The sequence below is a fragment of the Diprion similis genome, chromosome 2 (genome assembly GCF_021155765.1).
Source record: "Diprion similis isolate iyDipSimi1 chromosome 2, iyDipSimi1.1, whole genome shotgun sequence".
Lineage (NCBI taxonomy): Eukaryota > Metazoa > Arthropoda > Insecta > Hymenoptera > Diprionidae > Diprion > Diprion similis.
In genome coordinates, this window is record NC_060106.1 from 17,233,946 (window position 1) to 17,259,350 (window position 25,405).

Below are 25,405 nucleotides of genomic sequence, written 5' to 3' on the forward strand. Positions count from 1 at the left end.
GATTAGAAAAGTGTACGATATGAACGGTTTTGTGAATTGATTGAGGAAAGAGTAATTTCTGAGAGTGAAAATTTTTATTTCATCGTTCGACTGTCGCGTTGACGGTTTTTCAACGTTGTTGTGTTAAATCGAATTACAGCTGCTTGATTATTGTATTCGACGGTGAAGATCGGCGCGTGTGACGGAACGTTGATTGACCAATCAATCTGAGCTTTGAATCGCCTGATCGTAGCCATCTGTCATTTATACACGCGTTATAAGACGCAACGATTGTACGATTGTGCCGGCGTAAACACTTGCGCGTGCCCGAAGGAGAGAAGAAAGAGGAGAAGGAGGAGGAAGAGGGAGACAAGAAAGTCGAGTGCGAATAAGCGAGCACGTGGAGACTCGCGTCAAATGTGCTTTCATGTGAGTATAGTTTAATCTGCAGTGATTGGGTCATGGCTCGGAATTAACCCTGTTCCTAGTCAATCGCCTTTTAACAATGTACAATCGAATACATACTTACCTAGATGGAAATTCGGAGGCCAGAAATACGGTTCGTCTCATTTCGCTGTACGATGAATACATGGGTACAGGTGGAAATATAGAAAGATGAAAAAAAAAAGGGCCAGAATAGAATCTGAGAATGTAGAAAGTCGAAGAATTATATGGAGAACTAGAAATACGAAAGAGTTAGAATATAGAATGCCAAAATGTAGTCATCGAAATTCGAATCAATAATGTAGAATCAGATTTTGAGATTTTACGTTCTAATCTTTCTATTGTTTCATGTTTTTGTATTTTCGCATTTCTATACCTGAACTTTCTACAGTTTAATAATTTTACGATTCGGATTTTCCCCATTTTTGAAAGGTTCTTTTATCGATCGATAATTCTAGTTTTTTATTCCCACACAAATACGTGTTTCTCGAAATATGGAATTCTCAAGTGAAATCAACAGCATGGATACGACGTATAAGACATTTCGTGAACGAATTGTGGTTTCCTCGATATATATCTTTGCATGCACGTAGCACGTGAGCCTTATTTGCACCAGAGGAAATTTTAGCTCAAAGCCGCAAAACCGTACTTGATAAGATGACAAAGAAATAAGAACCGAACTGGAATATATTCAAGATATTTATAACTGAACGTTTCACTGTATAGAGAAAATATTCGCAAGCGTTAAGTTTCAAGCTTACGAGACCATTTCGTATTCGTGACTCGATATTTCCCGAACAATTTATGAAGAGAAAAATTCTTTCGGCAATAATATTTCAAAAAGTAGAATTGAAAAAATAAACCAATAAATCTAAACAAACACAAACCTCTCGCTACACAGTATTCGAACAGATTTTTTGTCCAAAAAGAATAAAAAATATTCATTGCACAATTGCAGCAGTCCCCTAAATCCACGTGAAGACAAGTCCTATTAGATATACGAATGGGGCTTAAAATTGTTTGTCTATAAGCGCTTATCGCATGGTAGCCACGGATGGAATAACTCATATACTTACACACAGACATAATGGGGGAGTTAGAAAGAAGCGGCGTGTTCTAATCCTTGATTCAACTTAAGATTAGGTTTATATGCCCCATCCTCCGTGTATACAGAACTGCATGCGTGTATATATAAACGTGGAAGTGCATGGCAGTCAGAGTGGATGAAATATCAGGCAACAAATGTTTGTCCAAAGGTGACAAATCTGGGCACACGAGTGAAGCAGCAGCGAGTTGAGAGAGAGAGAGAGAGAGAGAGAGAGAGAGAGAGAGAGAGAGAGAGAGAGAGAGATATGCGTGATTCGGGCGTTACGAGGATGGAGTGAAATAAATTTCGAAAGAATTTTTATAGTTTTCTAGTGTTAATATAATAACTGCGATGAAAACTCACGAGGCTCCACACGTGCAACCGGAAATTATTAGGATAACAAAATCCTGTCAACGTCGCTAATTAATACACGTGAACGTATATATCTAACACAATCGCGGGTGAACTACATTTGAAAGAGGAGATAAATTAATTAATATGACCGCAAATCGTCGCTACGATTACGTTTCTGGGTAGTGATAAGAAGTGCGGAGAAAAATAGAGAGAGAGAGAGAGAGAGGAATTGTCGGAGTAAGAAGGTAAATAAGATCCTCCAGAGATTCCCCGAAATCGTAGAGATTTTTATCCAAAACTGTGAAAACTGAAAAAAAGAAAAATGTAATCTTTACCTTTTTTCGACAAAGCGAGGTGCGATGCGGTAGGTTTTTCCTCTTTTCTTCCATATCCTCGTGCCTTTTGAGGCTTTTTTCCCGTAACTTTCTACCGCGAGTAAACGGATATAGATTCTCAGGTCTTGGCGGTGGTTTTATCCGGGGACAGAGAGAAACGGCACGAATTTCGAAATATTTCGCAAGGTCGTGATCAGGGAAAGGTAACGGAGACTAGAAATGGTATTCCTCGTATTTCCTGGACCATATATACGAAAATAGCTGGCTATGATGCGTTCGCGTGAGAATCTGTTACACGATCGTTGCATCAAGAGTCATAGATTCGTCAGGTTGTATAATAAATCAGAGAGTGAAATCCAGGCGAGAAGTTGCGTAGTTTATAGATCGAAAATAAACATGATAGACTCGAATCGCCCTGACGATAAATACCACGCGTGCATAATATTTATGTTGGAACTTATTGCAGCTAGAGAAATTTGACCCTGCAGCTTTGGTCGATTCGAAAAGAGGCTAAAAATACACACACTCTCCGGGTTCGGTCTTTATCAGAACTGGAGTAGCGGATATCAGCATCAGCCATAGACGAGAAACGGAGATTGAAACAGACGGTGAATCTGACGGGAATAGATCATCCGGAGCTGTTGCCGAATCGCATCGCCTGCGGATTCTAACTTGCAGATTTCGATCTTGATCCCGATTTAAAAGTCGCCCGGAAAGATTCGAGCACCTCGAAGTTGCCGCAGAGTTGTATGGCGTTTCTAAATATACTAGTAAATAAACAGTGCAGTGTGCAGGTCTTTATCGGTGCAGGAAAAGGACGTCGAGTGATACTTCCGACAAGGTTAGCAACTGAAATAGATCATCGTTGTTCTCTTGGCCTTAAAACTGACCTCGTTCTTGCACCTTCTCTTCAAGCTGCACTCCGTTACGCAGCCTCGGATATGCGATGACATTAATGTTTCGAAACGTATTCCTATTCGTCAAACTGTTGTAGGAAAAATCATCTGTAGTGAGATTTTTTCCTGTTGAAAATTATGAAAGTTTGGTGTTTTTGATGAGTTTGATTTTGTCGCAAGTTTTGTTGATTCTGTGACAAGATATCGTACACTTTTACTTATTCAGTCTCAACACTAAATTCCGCTAGCTTGTACTTTCGGAAAAGTTCAAATCACACGACAGAGTCAGCTGATATTATCAATTGAACGATAATTGGTGCAGCCTTGTCTCTTGGAACTCGCAACAAGTTGAGATTAGACATGAGAAGTAACTTTTAGAAGTGTTTGTTTCACATTTTTATTACTCTTATTATATTTTTTTTTTTTTTTTTTTTTTTTCATAACAAAGAAGATAGATAATTACTGAGAAAATGATAATATATATATATATGTATAATATATACTTTCAAGACAGCGCTTGGACTTAGATACTTATCGTTAGATATAAAGTTTGATTACTTGATAAATGAACGATGAGAATCTAACCGAATACGAATGTTCGAGTGTAGTTGAAACGGGATATTAGAGAGTTTGGAAGGGCGGGAAATCCGGAGATTAGAGATTGAAGGATTGATAAGCGAGCCTGGATCTTCGACAAATATTCTGCGGGTTGGGTATTGAAACTTCAAAGGCATAACTTGGACGGTTCTCATCCTCTCTACCTTCTCGATATTGATTCTTCTCTCTCCCTCTCTCTCCTTCTCTCTCTCTCTATTTGTTTTTTAGACTCAGTCGACTTTCACTCACTGAAGATGACCGAAATTTATGGATTTCAAAGTGACGAAATATCGTAGTAAAAACATAGAGGCGTTAAATGTAAGACAAACTAAAGAACCGAGGAATTATACTGGCACACGTTATACGAAAAGCAAACGCTATCAACGTTTCAATCTCGCTCTCACATCAGCACACGTGTAACCGCGGAATTACTTTCTGACAATTCTACATCGCACGTCGTTCGTCCATCGACTTGTATTTCTTTCAATTCACTTATCACAATACTCGTCAGTCATCGTTTATCCACTTCACATATCCACGCACACGGATAGAAAATGAGCGATAAAATATGCTCCACGTATTAATACGGTAAATCACTAATAAGAGCTTCTTTTACATGTAATTTTTTATCGTTACATCTCGCGAAACCGCAAAAGGCTATTTATTACATGCATAATACGAACAGAATCGTTATCTCGACTGAAATCCATTATGACTTTGATATCTGTTTGTTCCTCCTGAATTAGTCATAGAAACGAAACATGCAGAGTTACGAAACAATTTTCAGAATTCCATACGTACATGTATATACATATATTATTCATGTACACACACGTACATGCAGGTATGTATGTATTACACGCGGTTCAAAGAAGAACTGCAAGAAAACCGCGAGTAGTCTGCGCTAGCTTCCACTTTGGCCTGGAAAAGAGAGAGAGAGAGAGAGAGAGAGAGAGGGAGAAAAGGGAGGAGAGAAACTCCGACAGAGAGAACTGGGACCTTTAATCTCCTGCAAGCAAAGGGTGCCCTGACCGCGACGGGATGAATATGCAAAAATCCCTAACCATTGTAGCTCGATGTTTGGTGTTTGGCAGTAAGCTCCTCTTAAATATTCAGGGAAAAAAATCTGGCACGTGCTCCATTTTCACAATGAGCCACCGTTCGTTGCAACGCGATTTTGTACAACAGCTAAGCAGCGTGCCGGTCGTGGTCGTGGAATTTTCGCACAACCGGGGCGGGGATCCACTTTTGCCAAAAGAGAACAAACAAGAAGGAAAAAACAAACAATTAGACGTACAGGCTCGCTCGAAATGTGTGCAAAGGCGTATTTTTGTATCTGTAAGATTCTTTTTTAGTTCGTTAAGGTCGAAACGTGTGATTGAAATTTGTGGTATTAGTTGGGGTTTTGTTTTTCGAAAAAATAAATGTCAGTCGTTTTTTTCGCCTGACTTAAATGAGAGCGAAAATCGTATTTCGACTTCCAAATGCATTGTAAGAGTTCAATAACTACTTAAGGATTCGATATTCGTGTTTTTACGATGTCTCCAAAAGAAGGTAAGATTCATCTTGAACAAATCGAAGTTACGCGAATATTCTACCTACACGTATGCAATTTTTTTTTTTTGCAAAACAAAGTTCCTCGACTGTTGTCATCCAGCTTTAACAGTCCAACGTGAATGGGTGAAAATAAAAAACGACGAATCTTCGACACGCCTGTCACAAGATTGATAAATTACGATAGCTCGAGTAACAGCTGGCAAATAGGTTGAGGAAACGTAGTTTTTTTTTTTCATTATCTTCCGCCTAGGCACAAATCGGAATAAAATCGGAATGAAGCCAACAAGCGTCTTTCTGGACCGATGACAACTTAACTGGACGTTGGACGTCGCGACGCTGTGTTTACGTAAAAGCAAAACGTCGCGTCGCGTCGTCGAGACGGAGCAACAACCCCGTCAAACATATTCAGGGTTAAAATTGATTGTCATTGTAAAATAAAAAAATTGCGAACTAACAACATCGTGTCTACAAAAATTATATAATTCGCAGCAAAATTTAAGAATATTATTATAAACTAATTATAAGACAGCATTAAAAAGAAAAAAAAAATATCCCATCAAACAATTTCGTTTTTGTTGTTAATAGTAATCCAATTCGAATTTATTTGTTGTCGCGACGTTTCGCTATTATATATATATATATATAAGATGTGTACGAAAATCTGCGGGATAATTGCGGAAGGTTTAGCACGTGGCATCGTCCATACTCGCACGCCAAATGTGGACAATAGCTGGAAGAACTTTTGTGCCTATACATATATATATGTATATGAATCTCAATGCGTGCGTGCGTGCGTGCCTTTCGAGTTTTCAGGCCGTGTGTCGCGTGGCTGACGTGCTAATGAAAGGGCTCGAAGGGAAGCCTGCCACCCTTCACCGCCTTTCGATTCAACCCCGCAAATCACGGACAAACGTGACGTGAAAACGCCACCAAAAAATGCAAAAACCCCAGCACTTAGTGAGAAATTTTTTTTGTAAATTGCCATGTTTCGCAATTTCCACCGATTCTCTAATTATTTTCAATCTCTATGCTAATTAACTTGAAAGTATTGCGAAATACTTGCTACAGATACACAGCGAATGGCTTATGGTACGCGCCGAGAGAAATGACGTGGAAAAACGACCATCTTCGTGATTAAAAAATCGAATATTCCTTCAACGGTGGCCTTTAAGTCACATCGATTACGTGACTTTTACTTAAGCTTATGGTAATAATTTCCAGGAAATTAATTCAGGAGTTGGAATCATACGATTTGATTCGGTTTAATTTCAATACCTCGCAAGATGTTTTTTTTTTATTTTTTTATTTTTTTTTTTTTTTTTTTTTGAGTGAGTCGAACCGGCCGTTAAAGTTGTCGTAATATCGACCGAACGATCGGCGACTTGTAACATGTGGTGACTAAAAATGTAAGTTTAAAAAAAAAAAAAAAAAAAAAAAACAGAATGAAACACATGGTGTGAAAAATAAAAGGTGAAAGAAAAATAAAAACTGGACGGCGAGTTAACACAAATTTTATATCTCTAGCGTATATTTTTAGTCAAAGTCGACGAGGTAAATTTAGATGAAATATTCGTTAGATTAAATTCTAGAGACAATTTTTGATCCACATAATTTTTTTTTTTTTTATTAATATTTTATTTCTCATTTCCTGTTTCCCTTCTATCGACTTCAATCAATTATTATTGATCCCTTTTACTACTACCGTCACGATTATTTTCGCTATTACATTATTACTACCATGATTGGGAATAGGATGAATATTCCGGGACCAGTAATATCCGTATAAACCTCGGTCCGATATTGCGGATGAGCCGATCAGGATATATAGTTATCGCCATTGAAGTGCGTCAATTTCGCAGCTATAAGGCTTTTATCAATAAGCTCGACCGCCCGAAAAAAAGTATTTGAAAAGCATTCGAGTAATACTTCGAGTAATAAAATTTTTTCAAAAATTATGTATACAATTCAAAAAAATATATATATATGCACGCTTGATCGAGCAGATCGAAAGATCACGAAACCTTTTCGATACTTTTGATAATCGCTAATATTTTCGCGGTATATTTAGACAATATCCGTCATAGAAAAACGCTGCAAATTCTTCCTTTCATTGAGAATCCCTGGTTAGCTACCTGATGTATACATACATCTAAATATATATATTTATGTGTGTATATATATATATACGTCATACACGCAGCTTCTGGCGTCCCGAGGTAATCCCGGGAATAATACGATTACGTCTAAACAGAGACTCGGAGGAGAAGTCATCCGTGATCTCGGTTTCCGATAGTAATTCGCGATCCGGTCCTTTCACGTCGAACGGAAAACAAGTAATCCTCTATCCCTGCATCGGGATGAAAAAAACGTCGCAATCATATCATTTCGATCTGGGTCTGACCCTTGTCCTCTCGGATTGGGCCCACGATTTTTTATATGATTGTTCTCATTTTGAAAGGTACTCTGTTTTTTTTTTTTTTTTGCTACATTTTTTTAACTCCATTTAATTTTTCTAAAACTTTTTTAAACGATTTTATTGCTCAGCGGAATTAAAAAATGTGAAAAAATTGTAAAAAAGCGTGTAACAGGTATCAAAATTTTTAAGCTTAGAACTGGAGTTGGGAGCTTTTTTTTCTTACTGATTGCAAGCTTCTTCTTTTTTAGTATCATATCATTCCATCGGTTTAAGCCATTTTCTTACAATCACCAATGATGGACTGTCTCGAGAAGCGAAGAGGGGGAGTAAGAACTGCTCGACTCGTTCGTTCGACGATCATTTTCTCGTATAAAGCGGAAACGAAAACTTGTTAGACGACCTTCTTAGACTGCACAGGGGCGAGAAAGTGTTCGGCAAAGAAGCTCGTGTTTGCTCCAAGGATTTTCCTCGCGTAGGTATACATATATGGGTAAACCGATCGAGAAGACGGTCAAATATTTACCCCGAAAAAGAGGAAGAGAAAGTGTCGGAGTGCCGCCCTGACCGCCTCCGGATATGTTTTCTTTTTTCTTGTACATAGTTGTTGTCTTTTTTGGAGTCGCAAGAAAAGCTCGTTTCGCTTATCGAGAGATTGATGCGCGTCAAGATTTAATTAGAGCAGGGTCCTGTCGTCGGACTCGTCCCCTCGTGATGAAAACATCTCATTTACCTCGTCATCGGTTATATATTGCTGATAGGCACGAGTGCCACTTCATATGTTGATAATTTGATTCTTTGAATCGTCGCGATGGAAGACGACTTATCGCGTTGTATTAATAAATTATTTAGAATAGAAGCATTTTACTTCTTCCGAAATCGTTTTAGATTTTTTTTTCACCCTAGGAAAATCCCATCAAGAATATTTTAAGCCGAATTCGAAATCGGTAACCGCGACAAAGGAAATGGCAAATGTTGATTAAATTGCAGGAAACTGTAGAGAGATTATCTTACATGATTATAATTGTGAAATAATTTGTATCTTCTCACTCAGCTTCACACCCCTTCGTTTCTCAATCCGTGAAAAATTCGTTCCCCATCTGAATTCAATTTCAAATAATTCTGAATACCCAGAAACGAAATTCCGAGTTTATACCGAAGTGGACAAATGAGGTTCGCTGTATAAACTCTCACCACGTGGTTAAATCCTACGGAACAAATTGGAGAAAGAAGATTTGGGGTGTCTAACTCGTTACGGTCGTAGAATGAATTGACTAAGTGATGAAGAGTAAAAAAAATTCTTAAAAAGCTTTTAAAAGATAAAAAAGCGAACGATCCTTTATGCTCGTCGTGTCGTCGACTTATTTCCGAAAAATGTGTGAAAACAGCAAAAAGAAAATGCGAAAAACCAAAAACTTTTCATCAAACGGTGTTTCCCGAGATACTTGAGTTGAAGAAATTGTGAAAACACGCAGCTGAGCAAATACCAAAGATCCTCGTTGATATGTTGATGATATTTAACGAGTGGTTAATAACCGTCAAACAAGTTCAGTAATGGACGGACGCTAACCTCATAGGTACAACTGTGCGTATGTATACTAAAAGCTGTACGTTATACAGATAGCTGGTACAACGTCGTTAAACGAGTGTCGTAGATTACGCGAGTCTGTAAGAAAGCAAATGAATATATCTTGGTAGTCGGTAGATTTCCGCATGATATGTAGAAGTAAACGCTACACGCGTGAAAGCCGAGCTAAATGTATATCTAATAATAAGTGTAACCAGCAAGTATAATCCCTCCCCCCCCCCCCCTTCCCCTCCCCACCCGCCCCCGCCACCTTCATTCGTCGTATAATGTTCAAGTTGACGTTTTGCGCGTAGATAATGCAAGTAGTTTCTGTTACCCGGATGAAGAATAGTCGGCAAACATGTATACATGGTATGTGTAAATACATATAGACTGTATACGTTACACTTGGCGGAGTATGTAAAATACACGCTCCATGCGACGTGTGCACAAGTCACTACTAGTGAGGTTTATACTGCGACTGCAAGTTTACGACAAGACCGATGTAGATAGACCATATTCGCGATGAGAAGAGAGAGAGAGAGAGAGAGAGAAAAGAGCACACTGACCAACCCCGGAATATTTGCAGAGTAGAAAATAAGCAGGATGAAATTTTAACACGTGGTCGTAAATCAGACGGGTAAAATTTGCACAAAAAAAAAAGGGAAAAAAAAAATTAAAAAAACAAACCATGCACATTGAACACGCAACGGAAAACGCAACCCTTCTCGTTCTCTTTCTATTTCTATTTCTATTTCGCTTTCGTTGGTTACGATTTCATCCTCACGAAACAAAAAACCCTCATCAATTTGAATGTAGATTTTCACCCTCAACTTCTTTTTTTCTTACGAAAATTTAGCATTATCCCATGAGTTGGGGATGCGGCAAATTTACACCCAAGTTGGGATTTCTCTTCCGGATTTCTTCTCCGGTTCACACTTTTCCTCCAATATGCAGCAGCAGCAGCAAACATCGCAGAAATAATCGCGATAAAGGCGCGCCGTATCAAACAGCGTTGTACCTGGTGCTGCAGTGCAGTGCGGCGAATATAAGAAATAATTTATACACACATGTTGCACGACAGACAAGCGCTGCAGCAAACGTCGGATTAACTCTCCTAAGATATATTTATATACATATATATGCGAGGGCGTGACTCTACGGCATGTAATTAGTTTCGCAATAAAACAAACACCTTATACCGCATATACTCAGTATGCAGGGTGACTGGCATCGTCGATATAAGTGCATTCCGATATCCGATGCACTTGAACCAGTGCAGTGCGAATTCCGGACGCCTTGAGGCGTTGGAGAGTTAAAAAAAGGAGAGTTAAAAAGGACGAAAAAAACAATGAAATTTCTGAGGGTAGTAGAGTGGCGATGTTAGAACAGCCCCGTGACCGGGTTTATAACGAGAGACGATTGCCTTTCATTTTTCTTGTCCTTCAAAGCGGCGAAACGGCTGAAAGTCACTCTTAATTGGCCACTGAACTCGGGATTTACAATTACCTACAAATGCTGATCGCCTTTAGCCTCGTCCTCCCGGCTCCAGTTGGCCTGCGCTTATACTCCGAAACGTCAGGCTTAAGTCTCCTTAAGATGATATTTACGAGTTCTCTGCACTCCCTGAGACGGTTGCAATAAATATAGTTTATTACACGCGGTTGCACGCCGAATTGCGTCTCGAAGGAATAACTCGTGCTGCTTGCGGGGGAAAATTTTTACCCTTGACAATAACCGCGATGTTTCACTATGCCGTAGTAACTATTTATTTATTGTAACTGGAATTGCGATAAGACAAGCGTACCGGCCATTCACCCTTTCATTTTCCGAAATTATTAATTCACAGAACAAATTGTGAATTTCTCGACTACTGAAACCAATTGCTAAGGAGTTAGAGACTGCAAATTTATTTTTTGGTAATTCTAGAACTAGATATCAAACAGATACCTACAATCAAAGAAGGTCAATAACCGGTGCACTTACCTTAGTTAGACTTTTTCACTCAGTTATTAATTTCATGTTTTTTACCCTTTTACCTAATTTTTTACTAACTTCCGACTTCAAACAAAACTGCCGTAGGCTCACGTGATTCTGCATAAAAAAACGAAAAGAATGAGTCCAAGTTGAATCCTTTACGTGAAATTTTACCGGAGATATGAATTTTTCAAAATTGAGATATTTTATCACCATAATAGGTAAGAAAAAAAAAATGAGGTTACCATTGTAGGGTTAAACCTCACGTTTTACTCGACGACTTGGTGCACGCAACGAATCTACCGAAATGAATAAACATATCAAGAAAACTAAATCAACGAAACTCGATGACTAAAATCGTTTCTAAAATCATCTTAATCCCAACGCATATTAATTATTAAATTTCCTGCGCAAAAGAAGAAGAAGAAGAATAAAAAGTAGTAGCAATAAATTATCCCAAGGTGCGTACAAAGTGCGTCTCTCGAGTATCGCGTGCCTGAAATCTCTCACGTCCGGCAGAGATTCACTGGACAGACAGACGCGGCTAATCGCTGAATCGTTAATTGCGCTTCGGAATGATCGCGGCGAATGCTTGACGCATACCAGTATCATCTTGGTCTTTGCTTCTATCGCGAGTATATTTCGTTGCACGATGATGCTTCGCGAGTTAAACGGGCGATATATAAAGGACAAAAATATAAAATATCACACGAGGTGAAGAAACAAAGAAAAAAATCCAGAAATGATATTTCAACGTATTACTTATCCGAGTAACGAAGCTGAGTGAATAACGAATGCACGCAGCCAATGAAGATAAGAAAGCAACGCGGTACAACGTTTTAAACAACTAATCCCATCGCCGTAAATAACATACGAAATTCAACAATTACGCAGATCATTTCCTGCGGAGTGCTGCATAATATATGTGCACGTAGAAAAGTTGCGCAATTTCGAGCTGCTGGGCTCATTTCTCACGCCCTTTTCTGCTGTCCCGCAGTACATAACTCTCTTCTTGCTGTTCCGGTGATCCGTCTGTGCCGGGAGCGCGTTTATTTCACCCACGTACCTATAATACTGTAGCGGTGACCGAGAATAAGAGAGAAAAAGAGACAGAGAACGGGGGTGGAGGGTGGGGGAGGAGTGGGTGGATCACGAAGCGTTTCTCACGTGTGTGTGTGTGAGTGTGTGGAACAAGCCGCACCTACAACACACTTCGAAACCTTCTACGAACACGTGCCGATCCCCTGCAGCAAGCACGTTTTCAGTGCAACGTCGAAGAGCGATTAACAGCCGTCAAAACGAAAGGAAACGAACGGTTGAATTGTTATCAAAGGGAAAGATCGGAAACAAAGAATAGATCGAGGAACGAGGCCAAATCTAGTTATATTTATTGACGAGGTGACGTCTAGTCTTGATGTTGCGAATACTCGAAGTTGAAAACTGAATCTTCTTCGTCTCTTTGACTGAATCACGAAGAACCCCATTGAAAGAAAGAAGTCTGGATAAGTCGGTGGGTGTTAAAGTAAATGAAACGATGATAAGGCAATTAGTTGTGAACAAGACCAAAGTAGGGAACCAGTTCCTGTCTTCACTAACGTGACATCCATGAGTAATCCATAGGGTGGGAAATGGGGTGAAAAGAAGGTGGAGACGTGGTGCAGAATCCGCAGCCAGTCATTGACACCTTTTCTCTCTCGACTCGCGGGACAAAGAGTCGAACGAATGTAGGTATGCGTGTAGGTATACCGAAATAAACGAGACGGTGAAAAAATAAAAGTCGTCTAGCTCAGCTGGTATAACGAAAGCAAAAGTACATAAGTAAGAGTTCTTCTAAGGGCAAACGAGGACTCGACTTTCATTCCTTGCTGCTTACGTCTGCTCGAGTCCCCCAACAACTGAGGAAGTTAAACAGCCAGCTATGGCATATCATGGCGTATTTAGTACGACTCCTTTTCTCTTCATCTTCATCTCTTTGTAAACTTTATTTGTATGTATCTAGACCAGAGAAAATTCCCGTGATTATACAGGGTAGAGTCGACGAGTCTACAGAGTCGTGTGTTTTCATGAAGAAGAAATATGAAAGAACAGATGAAATTTTTCCGTAGGTGTTGTTAGTATTTTTTTTTTGTTTTAATTTGTTTTTTTATCTCGTCGTGATAATTAATACAAATAGATTGAGATGTGACAAGAATTTAATTGAAGTAGGATAAAACCGAGATATACTCGATGGAGAAAAAACATCAAGTGTTTCTTACCCTGCTTAATTAATTATCGTATTGAAGTTAGTTAGTTTCGAAATTTTAGTTCCTTAAAAATTATTGTAAGATTGAGAAAATATTGAATTTTTTCCCAATGTTTCGTTGGGATAACGTTACTAACTTCAACCTCGTATTAAATTGGCCACACATCTCTGGATATACCGCGTAAGCCCAAAGTAAAAATTCCACAATTCCTCCCCTTTTTCTAAACTAGAGAAATGGAGAAAAATCCACCGACACACATATACCTGCATTTCACCCAACGTATTATACTCTGGTAGGAAATAAAAGACGAAAGTAAAAGCCCTCGGGGACATTAATAACAGTAGAGAGCAGTTGCACTAGACAGTTGCCGTCACGTGACATAGACGGATATTCATAGCTGAGGCACCTGACCCGAATGTTCGCAAAAAGGACGAGGTTAAAAACGAGGTGAATTTTCCAGGGTTAATTCAACAATTCTAGTTGAATAAGTTTGCAGCAAAGTTTCGCCGATTCAATCATTCGTTCATTCCATAATTTTTCACTGATTATTTTTGTCAGTCGAGAATCTGTAACTCGAGATCTATGGAAAGATACTCATAAACGATGATCTTCATCGTGTCGCGGAAGCAAGAACCAGCGCCGTTTCAGCTGTTCTTAAATCCACCCTGCAGGCAGTTTTAATCGTAAATTTGTTTGCTGGGTGTTATGAAATCCGGTCAATCACTCTTCGGGCTACCGCATCTTGGTTAAAATTCTCCATTACCATATCACACATGCACGCATATTCCGTCACCCGCAACACGTCCTACCCAAATCTGTAACGCAAACAAAACGGGAAAACCCGATAATTGGATTTTGGTTCGGTGGCTTTCGCGTGATGTTATATGCACGATATTGTAATATGAAAAATATTTATTAAAGTAGATACGCGGTGGCGAGAGCGAGCGTGAAGAAGATCAATTTGATAAAAAGCGTGCATGGGGATGAAAATGGGTGAGGGAAAAGGTCGTTCTTTTGGCCATTTTCTCGACTAGTAGCACCTCGTCCGTCAGAAACTACCCTCTAGGCAAACGAACGAGTAAACCTTAAGGGCGCGCCTCGGCGCCGCTAAGTTTACGCTCGCCGGAGCAATTTGTAAGGAAAACAACGATCTGGCAAGATGAGGGAGCTGGTTCGCCGGTACCTGCGCGTACACCCGGCGTTCAATTAATTTAACCATGCTTAGCCGAGGTTCGAGGGCTCGAGACCGGCTACAGGAAATAATTGTCGACCTCCGCAGGTTCGACCTCCCTGCAGACCTTCGAGAGGCGGAGGAAAAGGGTTTGCTTAATGGAGGTGAGAGACAATCGCGTGATGTCAGACCTGAAAAACATGCTTCTTTTATATATCATATTTTCAAAATTGATCGAATAGGACTTTAATATTAGAAAAAGGAAAACAATAAACAAACCGCATGGCGGGAGATCGAAGTACGTCTGCAGGGTGAATAGTCCAATAACACTTGTGCTTTTTCGCATTTTTGATACGTATAGAAACTCTTTGGAACATTTTGAGTAACGAAAACAACAAATAGGATCCGGCACTAATTTTTTCTAATATATATCGGATAGTTCTAGGCCAAACTGCATTTCAGCTCCCGACGTAGCGCCAAGAAAAAGCTAACATTTAAAAGTAACAGGTTCGTTCTAATTATTACTCCGTAAGAGAATTCCAAAAGCAAACTTGGGATGCTTTTCCTGCAGCATGTATATATATACACATATATACATGCATGCCTACCTAACTGCGTTTAAACAAGAGAAATTCGAATTATGGCCACTGCGGGGTGAAAGGTTCGTCTTGATTATTTACACCGAGTTTACACCTCAACGATTTCGCTGTTCAATGCAGTGTCTGAAATGTTGCAGGCCGAGTGATCGATGCTGCGCGTTATTTATTTACGTCTGGATACTTGTAACCAGACGGCTCGGAATATGACGATCATCAATTACCCAGCCGGATGTACTCGAGCGGCTTCATCCTCCGCCTATATTATTCATTGTTTGATTATTCATTGTTCAATCAGTAAAATTTGCATACTCAGTACAGCCGAGAGTTCTCTTCGACACGAAAGTGAATACATATCTGTTTAAATTCAATTTTTTAATAAAGTCGTCTCTGCCCTTTGGACGCGGGTACGCATGAAGCATCGTCTGGAGTATCAAGTGTCCCGCGTTTCTCGCGTCACCGGGTGTGACTTATCGCAAGAAGGTAGCTCTGTACCGAGACATTACTCTCCTCCATCGTGGTCCTGCCTTATACCCTCCTTGGGAATGCGAAATAACATTTTCGGGCAAAGTGCGAGAGACGTTGGCTGACGGAGATGGAGGTTTGAGGTTCAGCTCAGACTGTATACCTACCTACGGCTTGAACCTTCTCGAGTAACTTTTTCCTATACTACAACTCCGACGTTCTCCGCCCCCGAGTAGAAAAGAACTTCTTAAAAGTTTAAAACAAACGCGATCCGAGCTGGGTAAAATTCAAAAGGGGGACGATGAGAAAGATACTCTCAGCGATATCGAACTCGTGAGCAAAAAAAAAAAAAAAAAAAAGAATCAAAAAAATCTGTCAACCAAAAGTTTTTCCGACCATGAGAATGGACACGAGGAACTTTGTGGGCTCGTTTGTGGATCGTATGATCAGAGCTACACAGGCATCGTGATCAAGCGTGAACCAATATACATATGGGTGACGAAAATTCATGTAAAAAGGTAAAACGAAAGCCTGAGAGTGGAAACCACGATCATGTATTTATAATGGTTGGCACCGCAAGCAAGTATGGCAGGATATTTACATACGACCAGAGTATCTGACCTACAAGTAACGCATGTAAATGAAACAGTAGCAGATCGGTTACCGTGACGGGCTCAATCTTGTGGGTCTTCCAAGTTTTTATACGTGTGATATATATGTGTATATAATATATATATATATATGTATATATATCATGACTGAACCACTGTGTGTCTAACGACGCGGAAAGAGCGCCGAAGGAATGCCTGAGTTGAGGATCAGGAATTTCTCTCATTTTTTATCCTCATTCCGAGCATCGAAAAGGTAGAATTTATATCTGTGTCCATATTATTTTATCCTTGGTGGTATGATTCATCCGAGTGGAAGGAATCGAATCTCTGACCATCCCTTTTGCCCCTCTATGTATAAATTCAGGTCCGGTCTCTTTTGTGCTATGTGAAATGAGATCGGAGGAGAGGAGAAGGGATTGACCACTTTAGAGATCGTGTTCCGCCTTTTAAAGGAACCTAGCGCTTGGAACGACTTAACCCTTAACAAGAGGGCTGTTGTGTATGAGATAAGGATATAAATACAATGTGAAACTAAAAGGAGATCCATGATCTCGGGAAGTTGGATCGACGAACCGCGGAGAGGTGGAAAATGACGGATGAGCCACTCAGGAACGAAATGGGTGGTTAATATTGTCGATGTTAAGCAGATTGGAAGTGCATTTGGTGCGGTGACAAACGGTCCGAGAGAAAAGACGTGAGTGAGAAAAAGAAAGTGTAGGAAAAAAGGGCCGCCTAGGCACTCGGCTGAACGATAGGAAGCCAATTAAGAAGAGGGAGGCTTTTTCGCCGTAGTCCTTCGTCAGTCTGAGTCCTTTTTCTTTTGTGTCTCGACCCTCGGGGATGGAGAGACGAACGGAAGGCGAAGTCGAGTCCGAAAACCGAGAAATGAGGAGGGACTTTGAAGGAGAGCGAAATGCTGGGTGGAAATCACTGGTAAACATAGCTCAACTAAAACAAGTGAAGAAACCCTTGACTTACTGCACGCAGAGGAATTCCAGCAGACTCCACTTCCAAATGAATAGCTTTTAACCTTATCCATCTCCGGTCCCCTACCTTTGGCAGCCTTAACACTCGACGAGGCCCCGATTGATTTCCGATCAGCGATACGTCGATCGGTGCTAATTCGCTCATCGTCGGATTTCTGTTTCCAGGTTACTGCTGTGCCGGCGGACCACACTCGGAACGGCTACAAAATGCCACGAGCATCCGTCGTCCACGTCACGACATCGATGAGGAAACCACGCAACATGGCTCAGGTATGTCTCTTCGAATCTGATACGCGTTTTAAGGGTTCAAATATTTTTCGAACGACTCTGAATCGATCTTTCTTCTTCGACTTTGAAGAGAAGTGATCATTCGTCACGTGAGAATATAATTGGTATGGATAGGTACACAGGCTAGATTAAATTTGAACGTGAAAAAAAATGTACTACATGATGAACGATTGATCGCGAGTATCTAGAGAATCGCGAATTGACTTTACCCGCATCTCACCCAATCCGGTGGTTTGAGATTGGAGTTAAAAACCTTGAGAAGGGAAGAGAAAAAGGAAGAAAATAGGATAGAATGAAAGTTGCTTGCAGCGGGAGGAATTCAATCCGAGAGCTCCCTGGTATAATATAGGGTACGTGGTTAGCTTGGGGGTGGTTGGGTGGTTGGGTGGTTGGATGGATGGATATCCATACGTATATCTATAGCGGATACACTTATCTATGGATATATGTACGTTATAAGCTAATAGACGAGCGGGATGAAGGTTTCATTGAATTTTCTACAGCGGAGCCTTTGGCTCGCGGCCATATTGAAATGCAAATACCAAAGATACCGAGTTAATTGAGTGGCCCGTACTTAAACTGCGGAGGAACCTCGGAAAGCTGGCTCGGACCTCCAGCTTCCTGCTCTATAAGCCACTCGAACCAGCGTCTATATCCTAGCTTCTGTAGCTGTCTACCAGCCCCATCAACCTCCCGGCATTTCCATAATCCGATGGATTTTTTTGTTAAAACTTTTTTCTTCAAAGCCCTTCATTTCCGAACTGATATTTTTTTACACGAGAACTAATGCCTTGCTTTTTCACCTCGACGATGATCGATTTTTGAGGTCTCTGTATATCTCGTTTAAGACATACTATACGTCCGGGTGAAATTATCTGTTGCAACCTAACAACGATCGAACGATATATACCGAAATTTTGGTTAAATCGATTATTTTTTAATATATTCTGCTAACGAAATTGACTGGTTATTTAAAACAGATTTTGAAACCGAGATATTCAGAGATTCAAGTTATATATTTGACGAGGGAAAAAAGTCGACACTATACAGTTGAGTATAAATAATCATTATACTGGAAAAACAAGAATAATATGTCAAATCGAATCGATAGTCGTATAATTTAATGTGAATAATTTCAAGCTGGTTTCAAGATATGTGAACCGGTTGGTAAATAAATCAGTTAGATTGTCACCGGAAATGGAGCATGTAACGTACCAACGTAGGTATATAATAGAGCATATATCTAATTGATTAAACGCGTTCGTGTACCTATGATTAATAATATTCATCCGCTTTTCTTATTCGTTTGAACTTTCTCCGATTGCCTAGTGTGTATACACATAATATATATATATATATATATATATATATATATAATAGATGAAATTTTTTTCATTACTATGTACACACACGTCACGCCATGTTGTATTCTACGATAATGATAAATGAGGGATGAATGAGGAAAGAAGAAAAGAAAAACATCATTTCGAGATAAACGACACGCGTTGCATGTTAAATGTTAAATCGTGCACGACTAACAACGTCGTATCGCAGTGCTGCCTGCAGCTATCAGCGACGTTGAAGGAAGGCAGCTAGACTCGCGTGGCAAACACTCTGGGCCGTGTAAAAAGGGTTGGTGGAGGTGGCGGGTAGGTGTCGCCGGAAATTACAAGCTCTTGGAGCATGAGGAGACTCGCTGGCGGCTCGTTGACAGAGGCCAGGAACCGAGGACGAGGGATCCTTGTTTGGAGCAGGAAGGAGTCCGTGGAAAACGTGTGTAGGAAAACAGAAGCAGCTCGCTCTCCTTCTTCTTCTTCTTCTTCCTCTTCTTCTTCTTCACTTTTCGCGTGAAAAATAACAGCTCAGAAACCGTGACTTTAACCCTGTCCGAAACAGAACCTCTCACAGGTCTCGAGCTTGTTGACAGAATAAACAGAAGCTCGAGCTTTCGTTCCGAGGCTCGAAAATCGTATCCGTCGTTACGTCCGAGCAAAACTTGGAAAATGGATTATCGGATTCCCGAATGGTTATTTCGATTCTAGAAAGTTTTTTAGACGAAATTCTTTCAATACATTATTATTGTGATTGTTGTTGTTATTGTTATTATTATCAAACAGAGCTATCGTATATTCGGAGCTTTCGTGAAAATGAAGTTCGTAACGTTACTGCAACGATTCATGTTTAGAAAAAGTCGATACTTCGCGTCTTGAGGATTGTCTGAAATATAGTCTTAAAATCGTTTAAAGTTGTTCTTAAATTGCGCAATAATGATTTCTTGGCTGATGTTTCGTTACGTTAACGTTACTAACGTCAGCCTCGCGAGTTTTCACCCTTCGAAGTTTCACGTCAAACTGACGGTATAATACCTATATTCGTCAATCTTCCATTGTCAATTCGAATTATCGATCATTCTGCATTCATCTCGGCGTGAAATTTGATTTCGTTATTTTGCCTGCATCTCGTCGTTGATTTGATCGCGACAATGCAGAAGAACCCGGGAAAAATTGACGAGACGTCACTCGTCAGATATAATATATAGACCGAGAGTATAAAAACGCCGCCTCTGAAAAACTCGTGTCAATCATCGATGTAGAGTGAAAAATTTGGCCGATATTAAATATTGATTTAATTTCGGATATAATTTTTTTTTTTCTTCTTTTTTGGATCGTATACCTATATTTTACAACGTCGCGTCGTTGCGAATTATTATCACCATTGTCGTCAAGTTAATAATGGTGGATGCCGCTCACTCTTTGTACGCGATATTTTTGCTGGGCGAAAAAGACTCGCCGGATGTGAATCAAAAATAATTTTCCGCCTGCCGAGGAATGGTTGTATCTCTATTATGTATATTATATATATATATATGTATCTGTTACAACTCCCATTCGACCGAATTCTTCGCTCCTTATCGGGTCAATCGAACCACCGACTTTCGCTAAAAACGTTTAAAAAAAGGTTTAGTACAGTAGTTTCGTAGGATCGAAAACCTGACGACAGGCAAAAAAGTAGTAAAATAAAAACGTTTTAGAATCTTTACAAATCGAGTATCGAATTTAATCAAATCAATAATGTTGAGACTAAAAACGAAATCGATAATCACATTTTACTCAACGTTTATATACAATTTTGTATATAATCTTGGGTTGAATATAAATGCGAGGAAAAAAATAACAATCGCTACAAATGCTACAACGTGTTTCTTCGCAAGTTTAAAAAAAAAATTGGAAAAAAGTGAAAAAAAAAAAAAAAAAAATCAAATTACCGCGATAATCTTTCTTTCAACCAAAAAAAAAAAAATTTCAGGGGATGCCACGATGGAAAATTGTAAATTATTTATTTCTTAAACACCCTAATATACAAACAGCTACGATAATTTCCTCATAATGAAAATATCAGCGGGAATTAACTAGATTCGATACGATAATGCTATTCCAGCTCCTCCTCCCAGTTTATACAATATACATATACATATATACATATATATATATATATATATATATTACCTACCTAACTGCGGAATACGTGTGACACGATCTATAAATATTTGTCATCCACTGTACAGGCATATACTGTGTGTATGTATATTGTATATATATATATATATATATATATATATCTACATTCAGCGTAATCCGTTCAACGATGTTTACTCGCACATATTTGTAATCGATTATTATCAGAGCCGCATCAAACACCCGCCTGCTCCGCGATCCCTCGAAAGCCTCTTCGTCCGTCCACCAAAGCATATATAATACCTGGAGGTTTTTATCTCAATTTTTCCATCTGAAAATAACACCTTTGAGAAGATCGCCGAGGATGAATTATACCCGGAGACGAGGACCCGCTCCGATCCGAGGCCTAACGTAAATCACAATTTACCGTCCTGCACTCGCCGGGCAGTCCTGCAGGACCTCCGACGGAATTCCGAATGGACCCCGGGAACCCGGCAATGAAACCTCACGCGCATCCATTATTCGTGCACACGATGTTCTCGGATTAGAAATTCAGTATTGTTTTGCAACTGTATTACGATTCGTTATCATTTTATTTTATTTTTTTTTCGTAAATTCTAGACATTTGAATTCAAAATCGATCCAAGCTCGAGATTTTACATCTTTCTCAGTTTTTGGAACAGCCAGTCTTCTAGACTGTCGGTAGAATACTCGTTTTGGATAAAAAAAAAAAATTGAAAACATAACATAAATGACTTTCAATTAGGAAGAACAAAAAAATCGGTTCATTATTCGGTCAGTTTCAATTTTTAAATTCGTTATTCTGCTTCTCAGAAGAAGAATCCTCGATAATTAGCTCGTCAAGCGAAATAACGTGACGATTTTGAAATTTTTACGAAATACGTAGATTTGGTAAAGTTTTTTTTCACTTTTGTACAGAGTTTTCCCCTTATTTCCGATACACCATTGAGCATTTTCAACTTCTCCCCGTGCGTTACAAGTGCTATCGGATATCTGATGACACTTTAAAAAAAATCCTTTCTTCCACTCGACAGAAGTGAGCGCAGCTGTTCATATTTAACCTACGGGCATAATAATCTGAACTCGCGTGAACTTTCGAGTATTACACATTAGCCCTGGTCGGGGGCTGATTATGAGTTAATGCCGGAGATGCGCGTGCAGAAAAATACCGAAAGGTGAACGAACGGGGTGAAAAACCACGCACGTTTCACACGGCAATTTTGTAATTATGTCCCACATGTAGGTACCTACGTGAGCACGTGCCACCATGGGAAGAATGTCTGTTGTACGTACCTTCGTACCTATATCCGTGCACATCACGTGATTCATATCATGGTGGCCGTTAAACAAAAAGTTGATGCTTCGACTTGAAAAATCTTGAGTTCTCCTTTAAAAAAAAATTATTCTGAAAGTTTTTTCAATGCTCTATCTCATTATTAAGGGGTGCCGGTAGATTTTTGAAATAATTTTTTTTTCACTTTTATTATTACCCTAATATATATACACATAACACGCGGTAGCAATACAAATGTAGAAATAATGTAAATCGGTGAGAAATGATGGTTCAAAATTTTTCCTTCTTTTTTTTTACCTTCTTCTGTCTTCGAATTTTTGTATATTACGCCGTGCATGTTGCGCAAGGCAAACTTGCAGGCGAACGTCGCGAGGAATGACAATGAAACGAGTGTTTAAAATTCTTCAACGGGGTGGAATGCAGGCGTACGCACACAGAACGCGGTAGTAATTGTGTTCAGAATTTTTTTTTTATCTACACATTATACGATAACGGAACCGTGAAATGAGTCTGTTCTTGGATAAAAAAAAAAAAAAAGATTTATACGATTATTAAGCCCGGGGACTAAAGATAATTGGTTAACCTTTTTTTTTTATTCTTCTATGGATAATTGTAAGGAAAAATTGATGCAAATATACAGCAGATTGGAAATTTCAACAGTACTACGTCATCCGTCTATAATCTATATGATACGTGTATATATAATCACAAAAACAGTGAACTTCAATGGCTATTTATATAAAATCGAATAAATATATAAATAAAATCGTTCAAATAAATAATACTGATCCGTCTACACCCATAAAAACTTTATTTCTCATGCAGGTAACATGAAACAGAAAAAGTCCGACCTGATTATTTTACATTCCTCTCTAATTTTCATACGCGTGTGAGAAATGGATGTTGCAGTTTCTTTCTTTTTTTTGTCATTCGTTTTCCTAATGCCAAGACCAAATCGCGCGCTTGTAAATTCAATGTGCTCCATATAATACGCGATAAGGTAGGGCGCGTTCGATTCTATCTTGTCCTTTAGAAATTTATCAGGAAATATTGGCAGAATTTATAGCAGGTGCAATTGACATCCTTTTACAGATTGGCTCTCTCACATTTTTATACACATACACGTACACACATGCACGTGTAACACTCTGTGCACGTGTATGTGTGCGTGCGTGCGTGCGTGTGTGTGCGTGTGTGAAAAGACCGGCACCTCGCAGCCACTTCCCAACCCCTGTCGTTCGATATAAACCCCCCCCCCCCCCCCCTCAGGCCATCTGCTTCACAGATGTCATCGTCAAGATATCCTCGATTCTTTTATTCTCGCCGTATAAAATATACACTCCCGATGTATATCTTAACGTAGGCAAGGCTCAAAGATGATCACCTTCCTTTGAGTTGGATATGAAAAGAAATTCTCGAAACACGTCGTCCCAATTTAATTCTATACTAATTTCTTATCATTTCTCGAATGCGTTGTTGATGGATCTTAAACTCGTGCGAAGTCACAGATTCGAGAAGAATAATTTACTTATAGGTATGAATTCTGGTTAAGACTTATTATTTGATTCGCGAATCAAGCCTCTTCGCAATATCAATTCGCTAAAACATAGCCTGCGATCTATTTCTGAAGATTGAATTAAACTTTGATCAATCCTAGGTACTTTGTACAAAGTTACGGGAAATTCTTGACGAGATTTACAACCACTGCGATTGTGTTCCAAGATTTCTTCCCCAAGTTAATACAGCACCCCAAAATCTCAAGCTTCTCGACTATTGTTCGATGACATATGTATATGTAATAAATCAGAGATTTAAACAAACCGTCCTTGTATTCGGACGAAAGTACGCCTAATTCGTTTCTCAGATGTAGGACAATGTTATCGGTGATGATATCAGGCCTATAATTTTATACGAGATAATCCTGAAGCTTGTCGTGAATGAGACTGACTCGCGGAATCTGCGTTTAAAAGGACCGGTGCCTTATACCTCGGATCCCTTTTCAATTTGAGTCAAGTCTCGAACAAAATGCGACCAACGTAACAAAGGACCTGTCGTGTCTCAATAGAAAATTTCCGGCGTGACTCGAGCCATGAAATCCGGGCGAAAGAGCCGCGTCGCTCCCCCCTTCCATATATCCAATATTGTAAATTTCCCCGCACCATACGGTGAATCTCCTCTTTCTCTTCCTCCCCTAATCCATGTATAGTAGCAAATAATTTTATGGAAAAGTTGCAGAGAAAAAGTGCGCAAGAAAAGTGTGAAAAAGTGTATTGAGGAAAATAGTTTGAAAACGCGAGATAAAACTTACGATATAAATTATTTTAATATATATAAAACTGTTTGCAATACGTTTTGCAAAATAAATTCATTCAATGCGGATCATCGCGTATTCAAGTCGCGGTTTTACCTCTAAGAATATTTCAATTTTTTCCAAATATAATACCCCTGATAAATGGTGAGGATGAAGAGGAAAATGTTTCTGAAATTCTCAGGCTGAAACCAACCGCTAAACTAAACAAGAGGCGTTGAGAAATGTTTATTCAGTATTCCGTAAGGTTTTGTCCGGAGTTGTGTATAATACATATATGTATAGAAACATGGTATGAAGGTATGAGCTTTCAATTTGCGAAATGCAATTTGTCGGCGGACGACGACGGAACCCCGATACAATTTCACGAGACGCAGTCGGATGAAGGACGAGACTCGAAGGGCCAAGAGAAACGGTTTGGAATGTCGTTTCGGTCGTACGTCGACAAGACGTGGCGGAAAAATTGGCTGCTCGAAAACAGGGAAACAAGAGGAATGAAAAAATAAAAAGGAATAAAGAAATGAAAAGAATTTTTCGCAGAACGTAACCGACAAAAAAATCTCCCCCCTCTTCACTTTTTTCCGGTTTTGAGAAGTCACAAAACAGTCGGCATTCAGCGCCGAATTCAATGGATTGAATTTTTCCATAGAACGCGAGTCCTGATGTAAAAGATTAAACTTGGTTAATGTCGTTGTCCATGGAAACAAAGCGATATTTTTTCTTCATTTTTTATGTTCTGTTCCGATTCGCTGATAAAAAAG

The 25,405-nt window shown here is 39.4% G+C and overlaps 2 protein-coding genes across 3 annotated transcripts in view; one reads left to right on the forward strand and one right to left on the reverse strand.

Moving 5' to 3' along the window:
- Positions 1-25,405, reverse strand: part of LOC124413711 (mediator of RNA polymerase II transcription subunit 20) — an 86,110-nt gene that overhangs the window by 52,026 nt on the left and 8,679 nt on the right. The gene's annotated exons all lie outside the window — the stretch shown is intronic.
- LOC124413700 (facilitated trehalose transporter Tret1-2 homolog) overlaps positions 1-25,405 on the forward strand; it is a 58,883-nt gene that overhangs the window by 30,184 nt on the left and 3,294 nt on the right. Inside the window, exons 1-2 of one of the 2 annotated variants that reach the window (XM_046894473.1) lie at positions 382-408; positions 17,444-17,548. In XM_046894473.1, coding sequence (XP_046750429.1) covers positions 397-408; positions 17,444-17,548 — 117 coding nt within the window. In that variant the 5' untranslated portion in view covers positions 382-396. Of the gene's footprint in view, positions 1-381; positions 409-17,443; positions 17,549-25,405 lie in introns of those variants that run through there. The other variant, XM_046894466.1, reaches the window with a different exon arrangement.